Source organism: Tamandua tetradactyla, chromosome 15 (assembly GCF_023851605.1).
Source record: "Tamandua tetradactyla isolate mTamTet1 chromosome 15, mTamTet1.pri, whole genome shotgun sequence".
Taxonomy (NCBI): Eukaryota; Metazoa; Chordata; class Mammalia; order Pilosa; family Myrmecophagidae; genus Tamandua; species Tamandua tetradactyla.
This window is the reverse complement of record NC_135341.1, coordinates 86312200-86330176: the sequence shown is the minus strand read 5'-3', so window position 1 is coordinate 86330176 and position 17977 is coordinate 86312200. Positions and strand designations below refer to the sequence as shown.

Here is a 17977-nt window from a genome sequence, read left to right as displayed (position 1 = left end):
TCTCTCTGGCTTGATGAGAATAGTCAGAAAGTTGGAGAACCCTAAGGATCGCAACTATTGCTGTATGTTTATCTATAGACAGCTGTATTAATAAGATGTTACAATTTTCCTTTTAACCTAAAGGAAAAAGCCTTGGTAAATGCATGATCCTAACTTCATCTATTTAGAGTTAAACGTACACTTATCCTTATTAACAGAGAAAGTTGGGGAGATCAGTTTTTTTAAAACTTTTGTCAAGGTAACATATACAACACAAAATTTCTCATTTGATTCACTTTCATGTGTGCAATTCAGTACACATGACAATTTTGTGCTGTCACCACCACCGTCCATTACCACAACTTGTCATCACTGAGGTCAGTTATTTTGAGTCATGAATAAAAACCTCTTTAAGTTGAAAATGAAAAGTCTTTGTTTTTTTTTCCTGTATAATTTTTATTCTGACCTTCATTTCTAAGGTTACTCATCTAATACTTAAAACGTTGTGAAGTAGGTTGCCCATTGTAAATTCCTGGGACTCGTTAGTTAGTCACGTGAGTTAGTCCTAAAGAGACTCCTATGATATAGTTGTTCCCTGTTCTCTTCAGGGGTTCCTTTTTTTAAAAAAAAGGAAAAGGAGAAAATAGGCAAGGAAAAGTTTGATCATGAAAATGGCATAACTTCGGCGGTGGGATACGTTGAATCACACCACCGCTGAGGGTGACGTGGGTCTTACGTGTGGCCCTCTGGGCAGGTAGCGGACCAGCAGTCAGCCATGTTCGGAGAGTGCTGCTTCCACACGGGAGACGTGAAATTAACCATGGGAACTGGGACGTTTCTGGATATTAATACTGGAAACAAGCCTCAACAGACTCTGGGAGGTAAATAATTAGGATTTATCCTCTTTATTAATAAGCTGTCACTTCTCCTTTCTTATTTAACTTCTCATGAATTTACAACTGTTTTCCTGTTTTAATTAAGGATATTTTCTGACATATTTTTCATTATTATTCCTGGAAACAACTAATCTCTATCAATTTTCTTAAGTGGAAAGCATAATTGAGGAGAAAGATATATTACAAAACTTGAAAAAGTTATTATAGAGAAATTCAGAAGAATTAGTATATTTTTGTCAGCTTTCTAAGTTTTTATTTATAATATAGGTCATATTTATTTAAAACATCCTTCTCGGCCTCTAAAATGTTTTTTCTTTTCTATCTAACAGAATTCTTCTTCTTTTTCCTCCCCCTCCTCTTCTCTTTGCAGTTTTTTTTGGGGGTGGGTGTTGTCTGAACTAGTGACTCACATTTAAGTCTTGGGTAACAGCAGCTCTGAATCTGCTCTCCCTCCTGGAGGGCACCCTGAGCTGTGCAAACCGAGAAGTCCTGATTCGGGAGCTCTGCCCACAGGCCGGCGGGCTCCCAGTCTAAGGCTCAATTCTCCGAAAATTGTTACTGAAAGGTGGATTTTAAAAATCTTTTTCCTGCCTTCCAGATTGCTTCATGTTCTTTCTTTTCCCCTAACTGGTAAAATGGAAGCTAGAAAATGTTGATCATCGCATTTATTTTGATCTAAAAGCATTGTTTAGAAAACACAGATAAAAGCAATAACCATGTAGCGTCTCTGGCAAACCTATTCCAATCTTTTATTTTGCAATTTAAAAACACATTTCTGAAAACAAAACACATTTCTGTGTTTCTAGGAAACAGACATCCTGTAGCTAAAAAAAAGCTAATATTTGTTGTTTATTCTCTGTGCCAGGCACTGTGCTAAGTTATTTTTGTGCATTAACCTAGTTTATTCTCACAGCAGCTCTCTGAGCTCCACCATTTGCAGCTGAGGAAACAGGCCAAGAGGCTAGAAACATGCAGGCGCCCAGTAGTAAATGTGAGGAGGCTGGGATTTGAACTCAGGCAGTCTGACTTGAGAGCCACTTTGCTATTTTTTGAGATAATCAAATTATTTCATTTTAGAAATCTCTATGAATTAGTGTTTATCATGTGACTTACTTTGATTTTTATATTTTAAAGGCTTTTATCCATTAATTGGGTGGAAGATTGGGCAAGAAGTTGTATGCATAGCTGAAGGCAATGCAGGAGATACTGGTACTGCCATAAAATGGGCACAACAATTAGGTAAGTTGTCTAAGCTGATTTCTCAGGTCAGACTTAAAGAATTGAAGAATGCTGTGAGATTGCAGATCCTAAGGGAATGAATGAATTGTGTAAATAAACATAAAAGTAAAATGACACATACTTGAAGAAAATATAGGGATATCTTTATAATATTGAGATGGTAAAAGGCAAGGCATTAAGGCTGCAAACTATAAAGAAAAACAATAGATTTGAGCATAAAATAGAATGTGTAGGAAAAGATGGCGTAAGTACATTTAAAAGACAACATGAAAAAATGGTTTACAGCATCTTGCAGAAAAATCAGTAAAAAAAGACCAAAAAATGAGCAAAGGACAGAAAAAGTACAAGTATTTTATAAAAGAAATCAAATCACTACTCTGAGAAACTGCTGATTCAATAATTAAAGAAATGTATACATTTAAAAAATTATATTACCCATCATGTTGTCAAAAATTGAAAAATTTGATGATTAGTGGGAATATAGAGAGAAATGTATTCTTATTTTCCATTGGGATGAGTGTTAATTAGCATGGCCTTTCTGGAGAACAGTCAGGCAATATGTATCACCTTAAAGATGCAGACCCAGTGCCCCTCAGAACTAGTTTTTGTTTTCCTAAGAAAGTAGTCATATAGGTATACAAAGATGTGTACATGTATGGGTATTTAATACAGCAATTGGAAACAAGACCCTGTTAGTACATCTGTACAATGGAACATTGTACATCACTTAAAAATAACAGTGTTGTTGCACATCTTATTAACATGAAACATTATTCATGATACATTAAGGAGGAGTTAAAGTAATTATAGCCTGTAAACATATTTATTCCCCATATTTTGAAAATACTTTTGGAGATACAATTCACATACTATATTATTCTCCCACTTAAAGTGTTCACTTCAGTGTTTTTTAGTATATTTGCAGGGTCATGTAGCCATCACAACTATTTAATTTTAGAACACTTTTGGCCACCCCTAAAAGAAACTCCATACTCATTAATAATCACTCCCCATTTCTGCCTTCATCTAGCCCCTGGCAACCACATGTCTGCTTTATGTCTCTTTGGATTTTCAGTTCTAAAAATTTCATATAAATGGAATCAGACAATATATGGCCTTTTATAACTGGCTTATTTCACTTAGTGTAATGTTTTCAAGGTTTACCCATGTTGTAGCATGTATCAGTACTTCATTTTATTTTTTATTGTTGAAGGATATTCCATTATGGATATACCAAAATTTATCCATTCATCTGTTGATGAACCATTTGGGTTGTTTCTACCTTTTGGCTACTATGACTGATGAACAACCTGTATAATATATAACCGCATTTAATATATAAAATGTGAAATGTTATATACCACAATATTAACCATTGTTATCTTTGATGGTTAAATTAAATTTGATGGAGCAGATCCTGACTCTGTTGATTTGAACTAAGCTGTTTGGTTTAAAGATAGTTATAGTGACATACATAGAATATACAAGCTCTAGGAGGAAAATGCCAATCAGTTTCTTCCTTTTTTTCTTTCTGTCTCTATTTCATTCTTTTTGAGATTGCCCCTCCATTCTAGGCATAAAGTGACTTATTGATGCGAAATGTTTAAGCAGAGTTCAGAGTCCCCAAGACCACCCTCCTACTGTCAGGTATGGTAGTTTGCTAGGACTCCTGAACTCACAGAAAGCTGTTATACTCCCGGTTACAGTTTATTGCAGTGAAAGGATACAGATTAAACTCAGCCAAGGGAAGTGGTGCATGGGGCAGAGCCCAGGAGTGTTCCACGCATGCAGCTTCTAGTTTTCTCGTCTCCAAGAGGAGAATTGGACAGAACTGTCTTTTCCCAACAGATATGTGTGATAGTACACAGGGAGTATTGTCCACCAGAGAAGCTCACCCGAGCCTTGGTGTCAAGAGTTTTTAATAGAGACTCAATCACATACATGGTTGACTGCCTTTGATTTATGGTAGGGGCTTTGGAAATATGATCCCCCCCCACATTACATTATTAGTTTAGACCACCTGTCATGGCACAGGGCCCTAGGCACTATTATCGGGGGCGGGCATTGCAGGGGTTTTGGGATTACCTCCCAGATGATGAGGGCAAAGGCCAGACCTCTCTTGGGGTAAAGTTAATTCCTTATCACACAGTTTACTACAAAGATCTTTTTCATTGAAAAGTTTCTTCTTCCTTAAATTTATTTCTTTTAATATTCTAGATCAGATATAGAAAATGTCACATATTTATGCTTTTAGTTACTCCTTTTATTAATTTTTACTTCTTCCCATAAAATGCAAAGAAAAGGCAGAATAGTTAATTTTATATTCATCAGTGAAAAATCATTCCCAATTTCCATATGATAGCATGTGCATATAATCAGCTGAAATGATTTCCGTTGCTTGATTGGCTTGAGGCTCATTTATTGTGATTCAAAAGATGTGCAACCTCTTCTGGGGAATGGAGTTACATGGCCCTGACCTAGAGAAGTGATGTGATGTCCAGTAAAGACACAGGCCCCTCCTGAAGGCCACTCCCATCTCTGGCAGGAACATAGGGATCCTATGTTCCTAAAAAAGTCATGGCAAGTGCCAGGAATGCGAAGTAGTAGCAAGATCAGGGATCCCTTTCTCTGAGAGAAAGAATTCAGAGTTGAGTTATTTGTCTTAATATTTTAATCATTGGTATAGCTAAATATTACTGGTATGTCCCTATCTGAAATTTACACAGAAAGTCAACATTTCTTTGAATATATCCCTTTCCATTCTGAGATTTTGTTTAAATGGGTATATTGAAAAAATTAAATGATATTCAGAAGAAACCATCTGGAAGAGCTTGTGTAACCTTGTCATTTCCTTTACTAGCTCTAATACTTTATGTTGTTGTGTGACATGCTGTGCTTATTCCACTTTGAATGGTAGCTCCCTTTTGTCCCTTTACTGGGTTGAACAACTCATGTCCAGACATAAGAACTGCTTTAAATCAGTCTTATCTTGAGTTTTAGATATGTTTTCTTAGTCTGTTTGACAAAGGCTAGTTTTTTCTCACTTTTTTTTGTTAGCCTGTGTTAAGGATCACCTTTGGGTCCTCACATGGTCTCTCTCTTTTCTTTTTAGTTAGGCCCATTTGTGCTCCCCTTTACTCTTCCTTTTATTTTGTGATTTCAATCTTAGTAAATATTTTGTTATCTTCCAGGTTTTATTGAGTTAAAATCATATATATTTAAAAGCTCACCTGGAAGTATCCTAGGTGCTGGGGGACATCAGTGACTAAGACTGGCACTGTCTCTGCCCTCTTGGAGGCTACGACTAGCAGGAAAGATATTTATTAAATTAACAATTTAAAAAAGTCATGGCAAGTGCCAGGAATGTGAAGTAGTAGCAAGATCAGGGATCCCTTTCTGAAAGCAGGAGTTTGTCTAGTCTGGAAAATCAGAGGGCTTCTTTAAAGCGATGTTCCAGCTGAATCCTGAGGAATAAGAGTTGTGGGTGCACGGGTGAGGAGTCGGCTGGGGGTGCTCCAGGCAGAGGACAGGTGTGAAGGCCCCAGCAGTGAGAAGCAGGATCTTTTCAAAGAATGCCTTACTCTGTCTCTAACTGAGGCAATTCCCATCTCTGCTCTCCTCTCGTAACAAGGGCCAGGGGACATCTTTTCCGTAGCAGTATCACTTTTAATTGCTACATGTTGCATCTGCCTGCTCCAGACTATCCCCATAAGACTTCCATGATACATATTTAAAATTATCCAGGACTCTTGTTTACTAGAAATAAAGGAAACTGGTTCCTTCTCTCTGAAGACCAATGCAGACTCCCTCATCAGAGGATTGAGGTAAACCTTTTCTCCCATTTGGAATCATTTTAGTTGGTGGTAAATATTAAATGTTATTGAAGGAGATTTGGGTCCAGAGAAGAGGCGTCTGGATTATTGATCCTGCCTTTCCCTCTTGCTTCCTGCTGGAACGTGCACAGTAAGGTGAGGGTGGCCGACTGCTGGAGCTGGGGCAGAGCCCCAGTAAACGAAACCTTGAGTTTTCAAGAAGACTGTAGACCTTGGTCCGTGGAGGGCAGCAGCTGAGTGTTATTGGTGAAATGCCAGAGGCTGGTCAGAACCCTATAGATTCTCTGTAGGGGTCCAGCCTGCGTAGCCAATGCAAATCCCCCCAGCATATGGAGAAGAAAGAGTCACCATGGCCAGCCTGCCCCTGAGCCCTTACTGGGGCTGCCAGCAGTGGGTATCACTACCCAGACCTCAGAGCATTGCGGGTTCAGTTCCTGGCCACCACAATAAAGTAGGATCACAGTAAAGTGGGTCACACAGAGTTTTTGGTTTCCCAGTGCATATAAAAGTTATGTTTAAATTATACTATAGTCTACTAAGTGTGCAATAGCAGTATGTCTAAAAAAATAATATCCTTTAATCCTTGATTAAAAAATACTGTATTGGAAAGTGCAAGGGTGATTCAGTGGTAGAATTCTCGCCTGCGATGTGGGAGACGTGGGTTCTATTCCCAGCCTGTGCACTTCCCAAAAGACAAACAAGCAAAGAAAGAAAGAAAAAACAAACAAAAATTCAACAGAAGGTGCTCTGTAATGGGATACTCACATGGGAAAAGAATGAAATGTGGCACGGAATTGAAGAGTACCACTAAGGGTAATTTAAAGAATACAAAAAGAAAGAGGGAAAAGAATGTATAGATCTGACAAATAAAATAGAAAAGATAAGATGATAGACTCAAGAAACGACTTTTCAGTAGTAACTTGGAATGTTAACGGACTAAACTTACCAATTAAAAGATGCAGATTGGCAGAGTGGATTAAGGAACAGAATCCAGCTATATGCTCCTTACAAGAGACTCATCTTAGACACAAGGATACAAATAGATGGAAAGTGAAAGGATGGAAAAAGATTTTCCATGCAAGTTGTAACCAAAAGAAAGCAGTAGTAGCTATGCTAATATTGAACAAAACAGACTTTAAATGTAAAGACATCATAAGAAACAAAGGATACTATTTACTAATTTAAGGGTCAATTCACCAAGAAGATAAAACAGTCATAAATGTTTATGCTCCCAATCAAGGTGCTCAAAAGTACATGAGACGGACATCAGCAAAACTGAAGGGAGCGATAGATATTTCAACAATAATAGTAGGAGACTTCAACACACCACTCTCCTCTATAGATGGAACAACCAGACAGAAGATCAACAAGGAAATAGAGAAGTTAAATAACTTGATAAATGAATTAGACCTAACAGACATATATAGGTCATTACACCCCAAAGCACAAGGTTATACATTCTTTTCTAGGGCTCATGGAACATTCTCCAGGATAGATTATATGCTGGGGCACAAAACAGGCCTTTATATATTTAAAAATATTGAAATTTGTGCTGGTTTGAATCTGTGGTGGACCCCCAAAAAAGCCATGTCCTTTAATTCTCATTCAATATTGCTGGGTGGGAGCATTTGGATTGTACCCATGGAGATGTGAACCACCCAATTGTGGGTGGTAACTTTTAATTAGATGATTTCCATGGAGGTATGTCTTCACCCATTGAAGGTGAAGTTGCTTACTGGAATCCTGTAAAAGAGGAAACATTTTGGAGAGAATCCTTTTTTAGAGCCACAAGAAAGCCAACAGATGCCTCCATGTTCACCATGTGCCCTTCCAGTTGAGAGAGAAACATTGAACTTCATCGGCCTTCTTGAACCAAGGTATCTTTCCCTGGATGCCTTAAATTGGACATTTCTATAGACTTGTTTTAATTGGGACATTTTCTCAGCCTTAGAACTGTAAACCAGCAACTTATTAAATTCCCCTTTGAAAAACCATTCCGTTTCTGGTGTATTGCATTCAGGGAGCTAGCAAGCTAGAACAAAATTATTCAAAGCACTTTCTCTGATCATAATGGAATGAAGTTCAATAACCATCAAAGAATGAGAGCATTCACAAATATATGGAGATTAAATAACACGATCTTAAACAACCAATGGGTCAAAGAAGAAATTGCTAGAGAAGTCCATAGCTATCTGGAGATGAATGAAAATGAGAATTCAACTTATCAGAACTTATGGGATGTGGCAAAGGCTGGCCTGAGAGGAAAATTTATTGCCTTAAATACCTATAAAAAACAAGAAAGAGCAAAAATCAATGACTTAACCGCAAACCTGGAGGAATTTGAGAAAGAAGAGCAAACTAACCCCAAGGCAAATAGGAGAAGAGAAATAACAAAGATTAAAGCAGAGACAAATGAATGAGAGAACAAAAGAACAATAGAAAGAATCAATGAAACCAAAAGTTGGTTCTTTGAGAAAAAGCAATAAAATTGATGGGCCACTGGCAAGACTGACAAAGAAAAAAAAGAGAGAGGATGCAAAACAAAATCTGAAATACGAATGGGTGCATTACCACAGAGCATGAAGAAATAAAAGAAATCATAAGAGAATACCGTGAACAACTATGCCCCAACAAATCATTATTTCTGGACTCTTCATCTAGGTTGTCTAATTTCTTGGGGCATAGCTGTTCACAGTATTCTTGTGACTTAGTGTTCATAGTTGTGAAAACCTAGATGAAATGGACAAAACAAACAAGCTACACTGACTCAGGAAGAAATAGAAAATCTCAACAAACCAATCACAAGTAAAGAGATTGAATAAGTTATCAAAAATCTTCCTACAAAGAGAAGCCAGGGCCAGATGGCTTCACAGGGAAATTTTATCAAAGAGTCCAGAAATAACGAACACTAATCTTGCTCAAACTTTTCCCAAAATTTGAGGGAAAAGGAGCTCTACATAACTCATTTTATGAAGCTAATATTTTAATACCAAAACCAAGTAAAGATGCTGTAAGAAAGGAAAACTACAGGCCAATCTCCCTAATGAACATAGATGCAAAAATTCTCAATAAAATATTAGCAAATCGAATCCAACAGCACATTAAAAGAATTATACACCATGACCAAGTGGGGTTTATACCAGGAATGCACAAATGGTTCAACAAAAGAAAATCAGTTAATGTAATACAGCATATTAACAAATCAAATGGGAAAAATCACATGATCATCTCAATTGATGGTGAAAAAGCATTCAACAAAATTCAGCATCCTTTTCTGATTAAAACACTCCAAAAGATAAGGCTCAAAGGTAACTACCTCAATATAATAAAGGGAATATAGGAAAAATCAATAGCCAGAATCGTACTCAATGAAGAGAGATTGAAAGCCTTCCCCTTAAGACAAGGTACAAGACAAGGATGCCCTCTGTCACCACTCTTTTTCAACAACATACTAGAAGTTCTAGCTAGACCAATCAGGCAGGACAAAGAAATAAAAGGCATCCAAACTGAAAGGAAGAAGTAAAACTCTCATTATTTGCAGATGATGTGATACTATACTTGGAAAATCCTAAGAAATCTACAGCAAAGTTACTTGAGCTAATCAACAAATTCAGGAAGGTGGTGAGATATAAAATTAATGTGCAAAAATCAGTAACATTTCTATATGCAAGCAATGACCTAGCTGAGGAGTCAGTTAAGGAAAAAATTCCATTCAAAATAGCAACTAAAGGAATCAAATACTTAGGAATGAACTTAACTAGGGACGTAAAGGACTTGTACACAAAAAAACTACATAACATTGCTAAAATAAATCAAAGGAGACTAAATAGGTGGAAAGATATTCCCTGCTCATGGATAGGAAGGCTGAATATGGTTAAGATGTCAGTTCTCCCCAAATTGATCTAAAAATTCAACACAGTACCAATCAAAATTCTAACAACTGACTTTGAAGATTTGGAAAAACTGACTACCAAATTCATCTGGAAGGGAAAGAGACCCCGAATAGCTAAAAGCATTCAAAAAAAGAACAAAGTAGGAGGATTAACACTCCCTGACTTTAAAACCTATTATAAAGCCACAGTGGTCAAAACAGCATGGTACTGGCACAAAGACAGAAATGGAATAGAATTGAGAGTACAGAAATACACCACCAAATCTATGGTCAACTGATTTTTTACAAGGTCCCCAAATCCTCTGAACTGAGACAAAATACTCTTTTCAATAATTGGGTATGGAAGAACTGGATATCAATAGGCAAGAGAATGAAAGAGGACACCTATCTTACATCCTACCTAAAAATTAACTCAAAGTGGATCAAACAACTATAAGAACTAGCAACATAAAGCTTCTAGAAGAAAATGTAGGGAAACATCTTTAAGACCTAATAAGAGGAGGTAGGTTCCTAAACTTTATACCCAAAGCACAAGCAACAAAAGAAAAAATAGATAAATGTGAACTCCTCAAAGTCAAATGCTTCTGCACTTCAAAAGACTTTGTCAAAAAGGTGAAGAGGCAGCCAACTCAATAGGAGAAAATATTTGGAAATCACATATCAGACAAAAGTTTCATTTCCTGTATGTACAAAGAAATCATACGGCTCAACAATAAAAGAACAATCCAATTATAAAATGGGCTAAAGATATGAATAGACAATTTTCTGAAGAGCAAATACAGATGGCTCAAAAGCACATGAAGAGATGCTCATTTTCATTAGCTGTAAGGGAAATGCAGATCAAGACTGCAAAGAGATACCACCTCATGCCTATAAGAATGGCTCTATTAAACAAACAGGAAGCTATAAATGTTGGAAAGGATGTGGAGAAACTGGCATACTTATGCACTGCTGGTGGGAATGTATAACGGTGCAGCCACTATGGAAGACTGTTTGGTGGTTCCTTAGGAAACTATACATCGAATTGCCCTATGACCCAGCAATAGCACTACTTGGTGTGTGTGTGTGTATTTTTATATATATATATATATATAACCTGATATTTAGAGATATGAACGAAGCCGAACAGGCTGGGGTTGAAGTAATTCAGAACACAGGGGTAAGGAAGACAGTGTCTATATTTTAGAACCACACATGCTGTTTGAGACTAATGGAAGAAAGGTTTATTTGATCTGAAACTGAAATTTTCTATAGTGCATAATCTAATTCATCCTATCTGTATAGTTCATTTGAACAATTGAAATACAGGAAGCACAGAATAAGAAAGAGGTCCTTTAATCCTGTATAGATTATTGTAATACCTGGAAACATCCTAGAGTATATTAAGCAGATAATCAGAAAGTATTGGCAAAGTTCCCTGAGGGGTGGGAGAAAGAATATGGAACTATTAAACCTTACCACTAGGGAATCCCCTGATACGTGTCAAACTTTAGGGACACCCAAATCAATAGGCCATGCCCTCGATCATGAGGCTTACTCTTGTGAAGCTTATGTAGGTAGCAGAGAAACTCAGACTACCTATAGGCATGCCTAAGAGTTACTTCTGGAGAACCTCTGTTGTTCAGATGTTGCCTCAGTCTCTGAACCCAGCTCTACAAGTGAAATCATTGCCCTCCCCAGTACGTGGGACATGAGATCCAGGGCTGAAAGTCTCCCTGGCGACATGGGAGATGACTCCCAGGGATGAATCCAGACCTGGCACCATGGGATCAGCAATTCTATCCTGACCAAAAGGGGGAAAAGAGGTATAATTAATTAATAAAGTAGCAGTGGCAGAAAGAGTTCAAATAGAGTCGAGAGGCTACTCTGGAGGTTGCTCTTACACAAGCTTCGGGTAGACCTTGCTACCTGTCATGACCAGCCAACCCCCAACCAGGACCATTCCACCCAATCCTAAAGAACACCTAGGGCAATATATAAGATTCCTTAAAAGTTCCAGGCACTAGAGTAACTTTCCAGAAACTTACAACCTCCAGATGGGTCCCTGGTCCAGTTAAGTCCTGAAACCTAGCCCAACCTCTCCAGAACATCAGATGGTTCCATCTCCCTACCCCATATTAGTGACAGACCCTTCCAATATAAAAAATTTAGAATTCCATAGCCCAAACAACCCTGAAGAGAGGTATGGAAAGATCAAAGGTGATGGTGGAGTTATAAATAGAAGATAGGACTTAACAATTGAATATGAATGCTGAATCATTAAATTGCTATCTCTTTTAGTCTTTAGTATTTTATAGCAGCTAGATGTAAAAACCTAAAATTGTGAAATTGTAACCCATGTCAAAGTCTGAAATATGTTCTACAGCTAATTGTGGTGCTGTACTTTAAAATTTATAGCTTTTTTTGTATATATGTTGTTCACAAAAAAAGGGAAAAATGTCAATTATGATGATATAAAAGTATTTAAGCCCTCTAGCCTCCTATATTCTGGAGCAGCTAGAAGGAAAAATATGAGAGAATGGTATATGGTAGCCCATGACAAACTCTGGGATCTGTCCTGTAACCACTTATTGAAGAGTGCTTAAAAGTGCTTTAAAAACTATTGCTTTTTTATTTCTTTGCTTTGTATATATGGTATACTATACAATAAAAAATTTTTTTTAAAAAAAAGAATATGTGAACCCCACCATACAGCATACCAAAAAAACCAACTTTATTTCTAAAAATGCTAACCATGGTCTGAGCCTTCAGGAAGACATAATCCTTCTGCTGAAGAAGAGTCTGGCCTTGATGTTGACCGCTGATTGGAGTGGTGGTTGCTGAAGGCTGGGGTGGCTGTGGCAGTTTTAAAAAATAAGACGATAATGAAGTTTTCTGCATTGATTGACTCTTCGATTTCTCTGTAGCACGTGGTGCTGTTTGATAGCATTTTACCCCCCAAAATTGAACTCAGTCCTCTCAAACCCTGCTGATGCTTTATCAACTAAGTTTGTGTAATATTTTAAATCTTTTGTTGCCATTTCAGCAATGTAGATAGCATCTTCACCAGCAGTAGAGTCCATGTCAATAAACGGCTTCACCCTTCAAAGTCATCCATGAGGGTTGGAATCAACTTTTGGCAAACTCCTGTTAATGTTGATATTTTGACCTCCCATGAATTACAGATGTTCTTAAAGGTATTATGGTGAATCCCTCCCAGAAGGCTTTCAGTTTCCTTTGCCCAGATCTGTCACTATCTATGACAGCTATAATCTTACAAAATGCAATTCTTTTTTTTTTAACAAAAAACATCTTATATATTTTGCATACCCACATACTTTAAATCACCAAAAAGATTTTTGATACCATCTTTAAATATCTTACAAAAAAATAATTATTTTTAAAATAAATTTTTCAAAATAATAGCTTAATTTCACTAAATATGAACTTACATTTTTACTGTCTTAAAGATCTCATAGATATAATGCTAGTTTATTTTGTAGGTGGATGCATACAAATTTAGCAAGAACATGCCTAAGTGAATAAAATTGTATTTGGTTCAAAAGTTACCATAAAAACAGGAATAGGACTAAACTTTGTTATTGCATTTTCAGCTGTATTTGCTTTTTTATTCCTTCTACTAGAGGTTAAAAAAATCTCTTTTTTTTATAATGGTCTAAAATTATAAGCAATCTCAAAAAGCTAGTTGACTTCCAAGCTCTGGAAAATATACTACAATTGTTTAATTTTGTAACCAGGAAGTTAGGCTGTAACAAATGATTATGGTTACTGAATCATTATATAGATATTGCTTTTTTTATTTTTTATTTTTATTTATTAATTTAAGAAAATTTAACAACAAACCAATAAAAACATTCTTAACATATAATCATCCCATTCTACATATATAATCAGTAATTCACAATATCATCACATAGTTGCATATTCATCCTCATGAGCATTTCTTAGAACATTTGCATTAATTCAGAAAAAGAAATAAAAAGACAACAGAAAAAGAAATAAAATGAAAACAGAAAAAAAAAAGATTATACATACCATATCCCTTTCCCCTCCCTTTCATTGATCACTGCATTTCAAACTAAATTTACGTTAACATTTGTTCCCCCTATTATTTATTTATTTATTTATTTTTATTTATTTTTATTTTTTATTAACGGAAAAAAAAAAGAAATTAACACAACATTTAGAAATCATACCATTCTACATATGCACTCAGTACTTCTTAACATCATCACATAGATGCATGATCATCGTTTCTTAGTACATTTGCATCAGTTTAGAGGAACTAGTAACACAACAGAAAAAGATATAAAATGTTAATATAGAGCAAAGAAATAAAAGTAGTAATAATAGTAAAAAAAAAAAAAAAAACCTATAGCTCAGATGCAGCTTCATTCAGTGTTTTAACACTGAATGAAGCTGCATCTGTTCCCCCTATTATTTATTTTTATTCCATATGTTCTACTCGTCTGTTGACAAGGTAGATAAAAGGAGCATCAGACTCAAGGTTTTCACAATCACACAGTCACATTGTGAAAGCTGTATCGTTATACAATCATGATCAGGAAACATGGCTACCGGAACACAGCTCTACATTTTCAGGCAGTTCTTCCCAGCCTCTCCATTACATTTTGAATAACAAGATGATATCTGCTTAATGTGTAAGAATAATCTCCAGGATAACCTCTCGACTCTGTTTGGAATCTCTCAGCCATTGACACTTTGTCTCATTTCACTCTTCTCCCTTTTGGTCGAGAAGACAAAATGCAATTTTTAATTAATACGTCTTGAGATAAAAAACGCGGTATCTGTAAAATGCAGTAATGCCAAATACGATAAAACAAGGTTTGCCTGCACTGTTCTGGGCTGTACTGTTCTCCCTTTAGGCTGAGGGACAAGCCTGATCTTTTACATTCACCTGGAAAAATCTGAAAATGGGGATCATGCAACCCCCCTTGTTTCTGCCAGCCCCCATGGCCTGGCCTGAGGAAGACAGCACAGTTAGTTAAGACTGTACAGTACCTTGAAGGAAGGTGACCAACTGATGGCTCCCACAGAAGCAGATAGAATGGAAAAAAGATAAGATTTATTAAAAAAAAAAAAAGAGGTCTTTTCTTAAAGGTAAAGAAAAGATACTGCAAATAAATGTTTGGGAAACAGACTTTCAAAGAACAAAACAATTAAATATAAAATGTAAAAAAATAATAAAAGCTAGGAAGAATAGTGCTGAAAATCTAAAGAAGGGTAAGGAAAAATTTAAATGGAAATTTGAACTGAAAGGTCAGAGATACAGAAGAAAGATCAGAGAAAAAAAACATAGCTAATAATCTGTTTTCTGGAATTTTCCTTTTGGAATATTTTCCCGAAGTAGGAAAAGTAATAAATAAAAATGAAATAATTGAAAATAGATTTCCTATACTGAAGAAAGGCCTGAGATTCAGGTTGAAATGGCTTGCAAGTGCTAGGCAGGGTTAAAAGAAAAAAAAAGGCAGAAACTCAGATACCTGTTACATCCAGATGAATTATCCGCATCCCAGCAATAAAAGAAAGTGCCAAGACAGGAAGAACAGTTTATTTATAAATGAAAAACAACCAGATTGTCTTGGAAGTTAATTATAACATTTGAAGAGTGAAACGGCCTCTCCATATTATAGAGAAAAAAAAAAAGGATAGTGATCTAATATTTCCATGCCTGACTAAGATATCCTTTATATTGAGTGCAAGGAGATCATTTCCTGGGCATTCAGCATATACTTTCTGAGGAAGTTATTCAGGGGGCTCCTCCAGTCAAAAGGAAATAAGTAGCACAGAGAACTACATATGAAATACAGTGTACAAGAAGGCATTTTCAAATAAAAAGATTTTATAAAAGAATTTTTTTTGCTGGTAGGCTGGAGTTCCATTTGTTCTCTTTTACTTAAACTGCCCTTATACCAAACTGATTTCAATTTTCTTACTGTAATCTAAATGTTATTATTTTTATTTTATTATTTATTTTATTTATTTCCACACATTAAGAACATAGTTTTTGAAATCCCTTTAAAAGATTGAAATTATCCTACAACTAAAAACAGCCCCTAAATAAGCCAGGCATAAAGATTTTATGTGTGTATGTTTGTTCTACAAAAGAAAGTAATGGTCTGTTAGATCTTTCAAAGTTGTATTCTTTATTCCCAATAAGTATTTTTAATTCCATGATGTTTAACTTATGGGGTAAACAACTGTTCAAGAAATATAATGAGTGTCCATTTTTTCTGTCGTTCAGTCTGTTTATGCTTTATTTTCAAGTCCATGTAGATCCTTCTCAACACACACACACACACACACACACAGACTCACACACATACATACAACCAAAATGTCATGCTTAGAAAAGCAAAAGGGTGGAGCACCTCTAGGCTATTATGCAGTAGAGTTTGAATGGAATGTTAAAGCAGTATTTAAATGGTGCTTAGCCTTGTGGAAATTTGAAATGTTTTTTCTTAAGTATCAATAGAACCAAGGAAAAGATTGGAAACACAATTTAGTAGTGTCAGAATTTTTAAAAATTAAGAATATGCCTGTAGTTTGGTAAAAACAGTATTTAGAAGAAAATGATGAATGCTTATTAGTAAGAAAGAACAAAAAAGAGAAGCATAATAAACTTCCATGTCAAAAAAAAATAAGGGAAGGGTGCATGGATGGTTCCGTGGTAGCCTGCTCACCTGCCATGCGGGACACCCAGGTTCGATTCCTGGCCCATGCACCCAGAAAAAAAAAGATAAGGATATACAAATCAAACAATGGAGAAATAATAAAAAGTAAAATTTGTATGCTGAATATCTTAAAAGTAACCCAAAGATTAATATATATGTTTCAGTGGGCACAATGACATTCATATATATTTAGAGAGAGAGGAGAAAATGAGAACTATTTTAACTTTTTATTTAAAAATAATTTCAAACTTAAAGTTGTAAGAATGGTATAAAAACTTTTGTATATTCTTTACACAAATTTGTCAGTTTTTAACACTTTGCCATGAACAGTTTAGCTGTCTGGTTGTCTGTCTATATCTGGTCATCGATCCTGTGCTATAGAATAGAATATATCTTGCATCTATCACTATATGAGCCCTTTGAGAATAGATTATATCCATCATGCTTCTAGCATGGTAACATTTCACCATGTGTTTACTAAGAGCAAGAATATTCCTTTATAGTTCTACAGTATGGTTATTAATTTAAGAAAATTTATCATTGCTTATAATACTATTAGCGCATCTGTGGCCCGTACTCCAGTCTTGTCAGATGTCCCAGTAATGTTCTTCATGGCAAGTTTTTATCTTTTGCGTATTTTCCTTTAATTGGAACAGTTTTCTCAGCTTTTCTTTGTCTTTCATACCATTGGCACTTTTTAAAACTACAGACCAGTTATTTCATAGAATGCCTTTCAATTTGGGTTTCTCATGACTAGATCGAGGTTATGCAGTTTGGGCTGGAATAACACATAAATGATGCTGTGACTTTCTCCAACTGTTTATTTTGAAATGCAGGGTGTGTTTTAGCCCTATGTTGGTTCTGTTAATTGTGATCACTTGCAAATGATGTTTCCCAACTTCCCCATTGTATAGTTGCTGTTTTGTATTTAGTAATAAATTCATGGGGAGATACTTTGAGACTAGCTAGTTATCCCGTTTCTGGTCAAACTTCCCCCATTCCCTCAATTTAGCTTTCATTGATGATTCTTGCCTGAAATCAATTTTCTAACTCTTATCATTTGTTCTATATTTGTTAATAAGCATTCTGTTATATAAAGAGGAGCTTTCCCTTCTCCCCTGTTTATGTATCTATTGCTGTTCAAGGTTTCTTATGTTATTCAACAGTTTATAACATTTATAGTTCTTATTTATTTTCATGCTCAAATTGTCCCAGATTTGGCTGGCAGAAGTCCCTTCCAGCTGGCTTCTGTGCACTTTAAATATCCATGTCTATTATTTTTTAGCACCTTCTTAGATTCTAGCACAAGATATTCCAGACTTATCTTGTGTTTTCCCTACTCCTGCCTTGGAATTGGTTGCTTTTCTAACAAGTCCTGATTCCACAGCATTTAAAAATAATATCAGGGTTGTTATTGCTTCTAGACCCTGTCAGCAGAGAGAA

At 35.9% G+C, this 17977-nt stretch overlaps 1 protein-coding gene across 1 annotated transcript in view; it reads left to right on the top strand.

Moving 5' to 3' along the window:
• The window catches only part of GK5 (glycerol kinase 5), a 117622-nt gene that overhangs the window by 50329 nt on the left and 49316 nt on the right, over positions 1 to 17977 (top strand). The window contains exons 10-11 of the mRNA XM_077130306.1: positions 734 to 860; positions 2010 to 2114. Of these exons, the coding sequence (XP_076986421.1) occupies positions 734 to 860; positions 2010 to 2114 (232 nt within the window). The remainder of the gene's footprint in view (positions 1 to 733; positions 861 to 2009; positions 2115 to 17977) is intronic.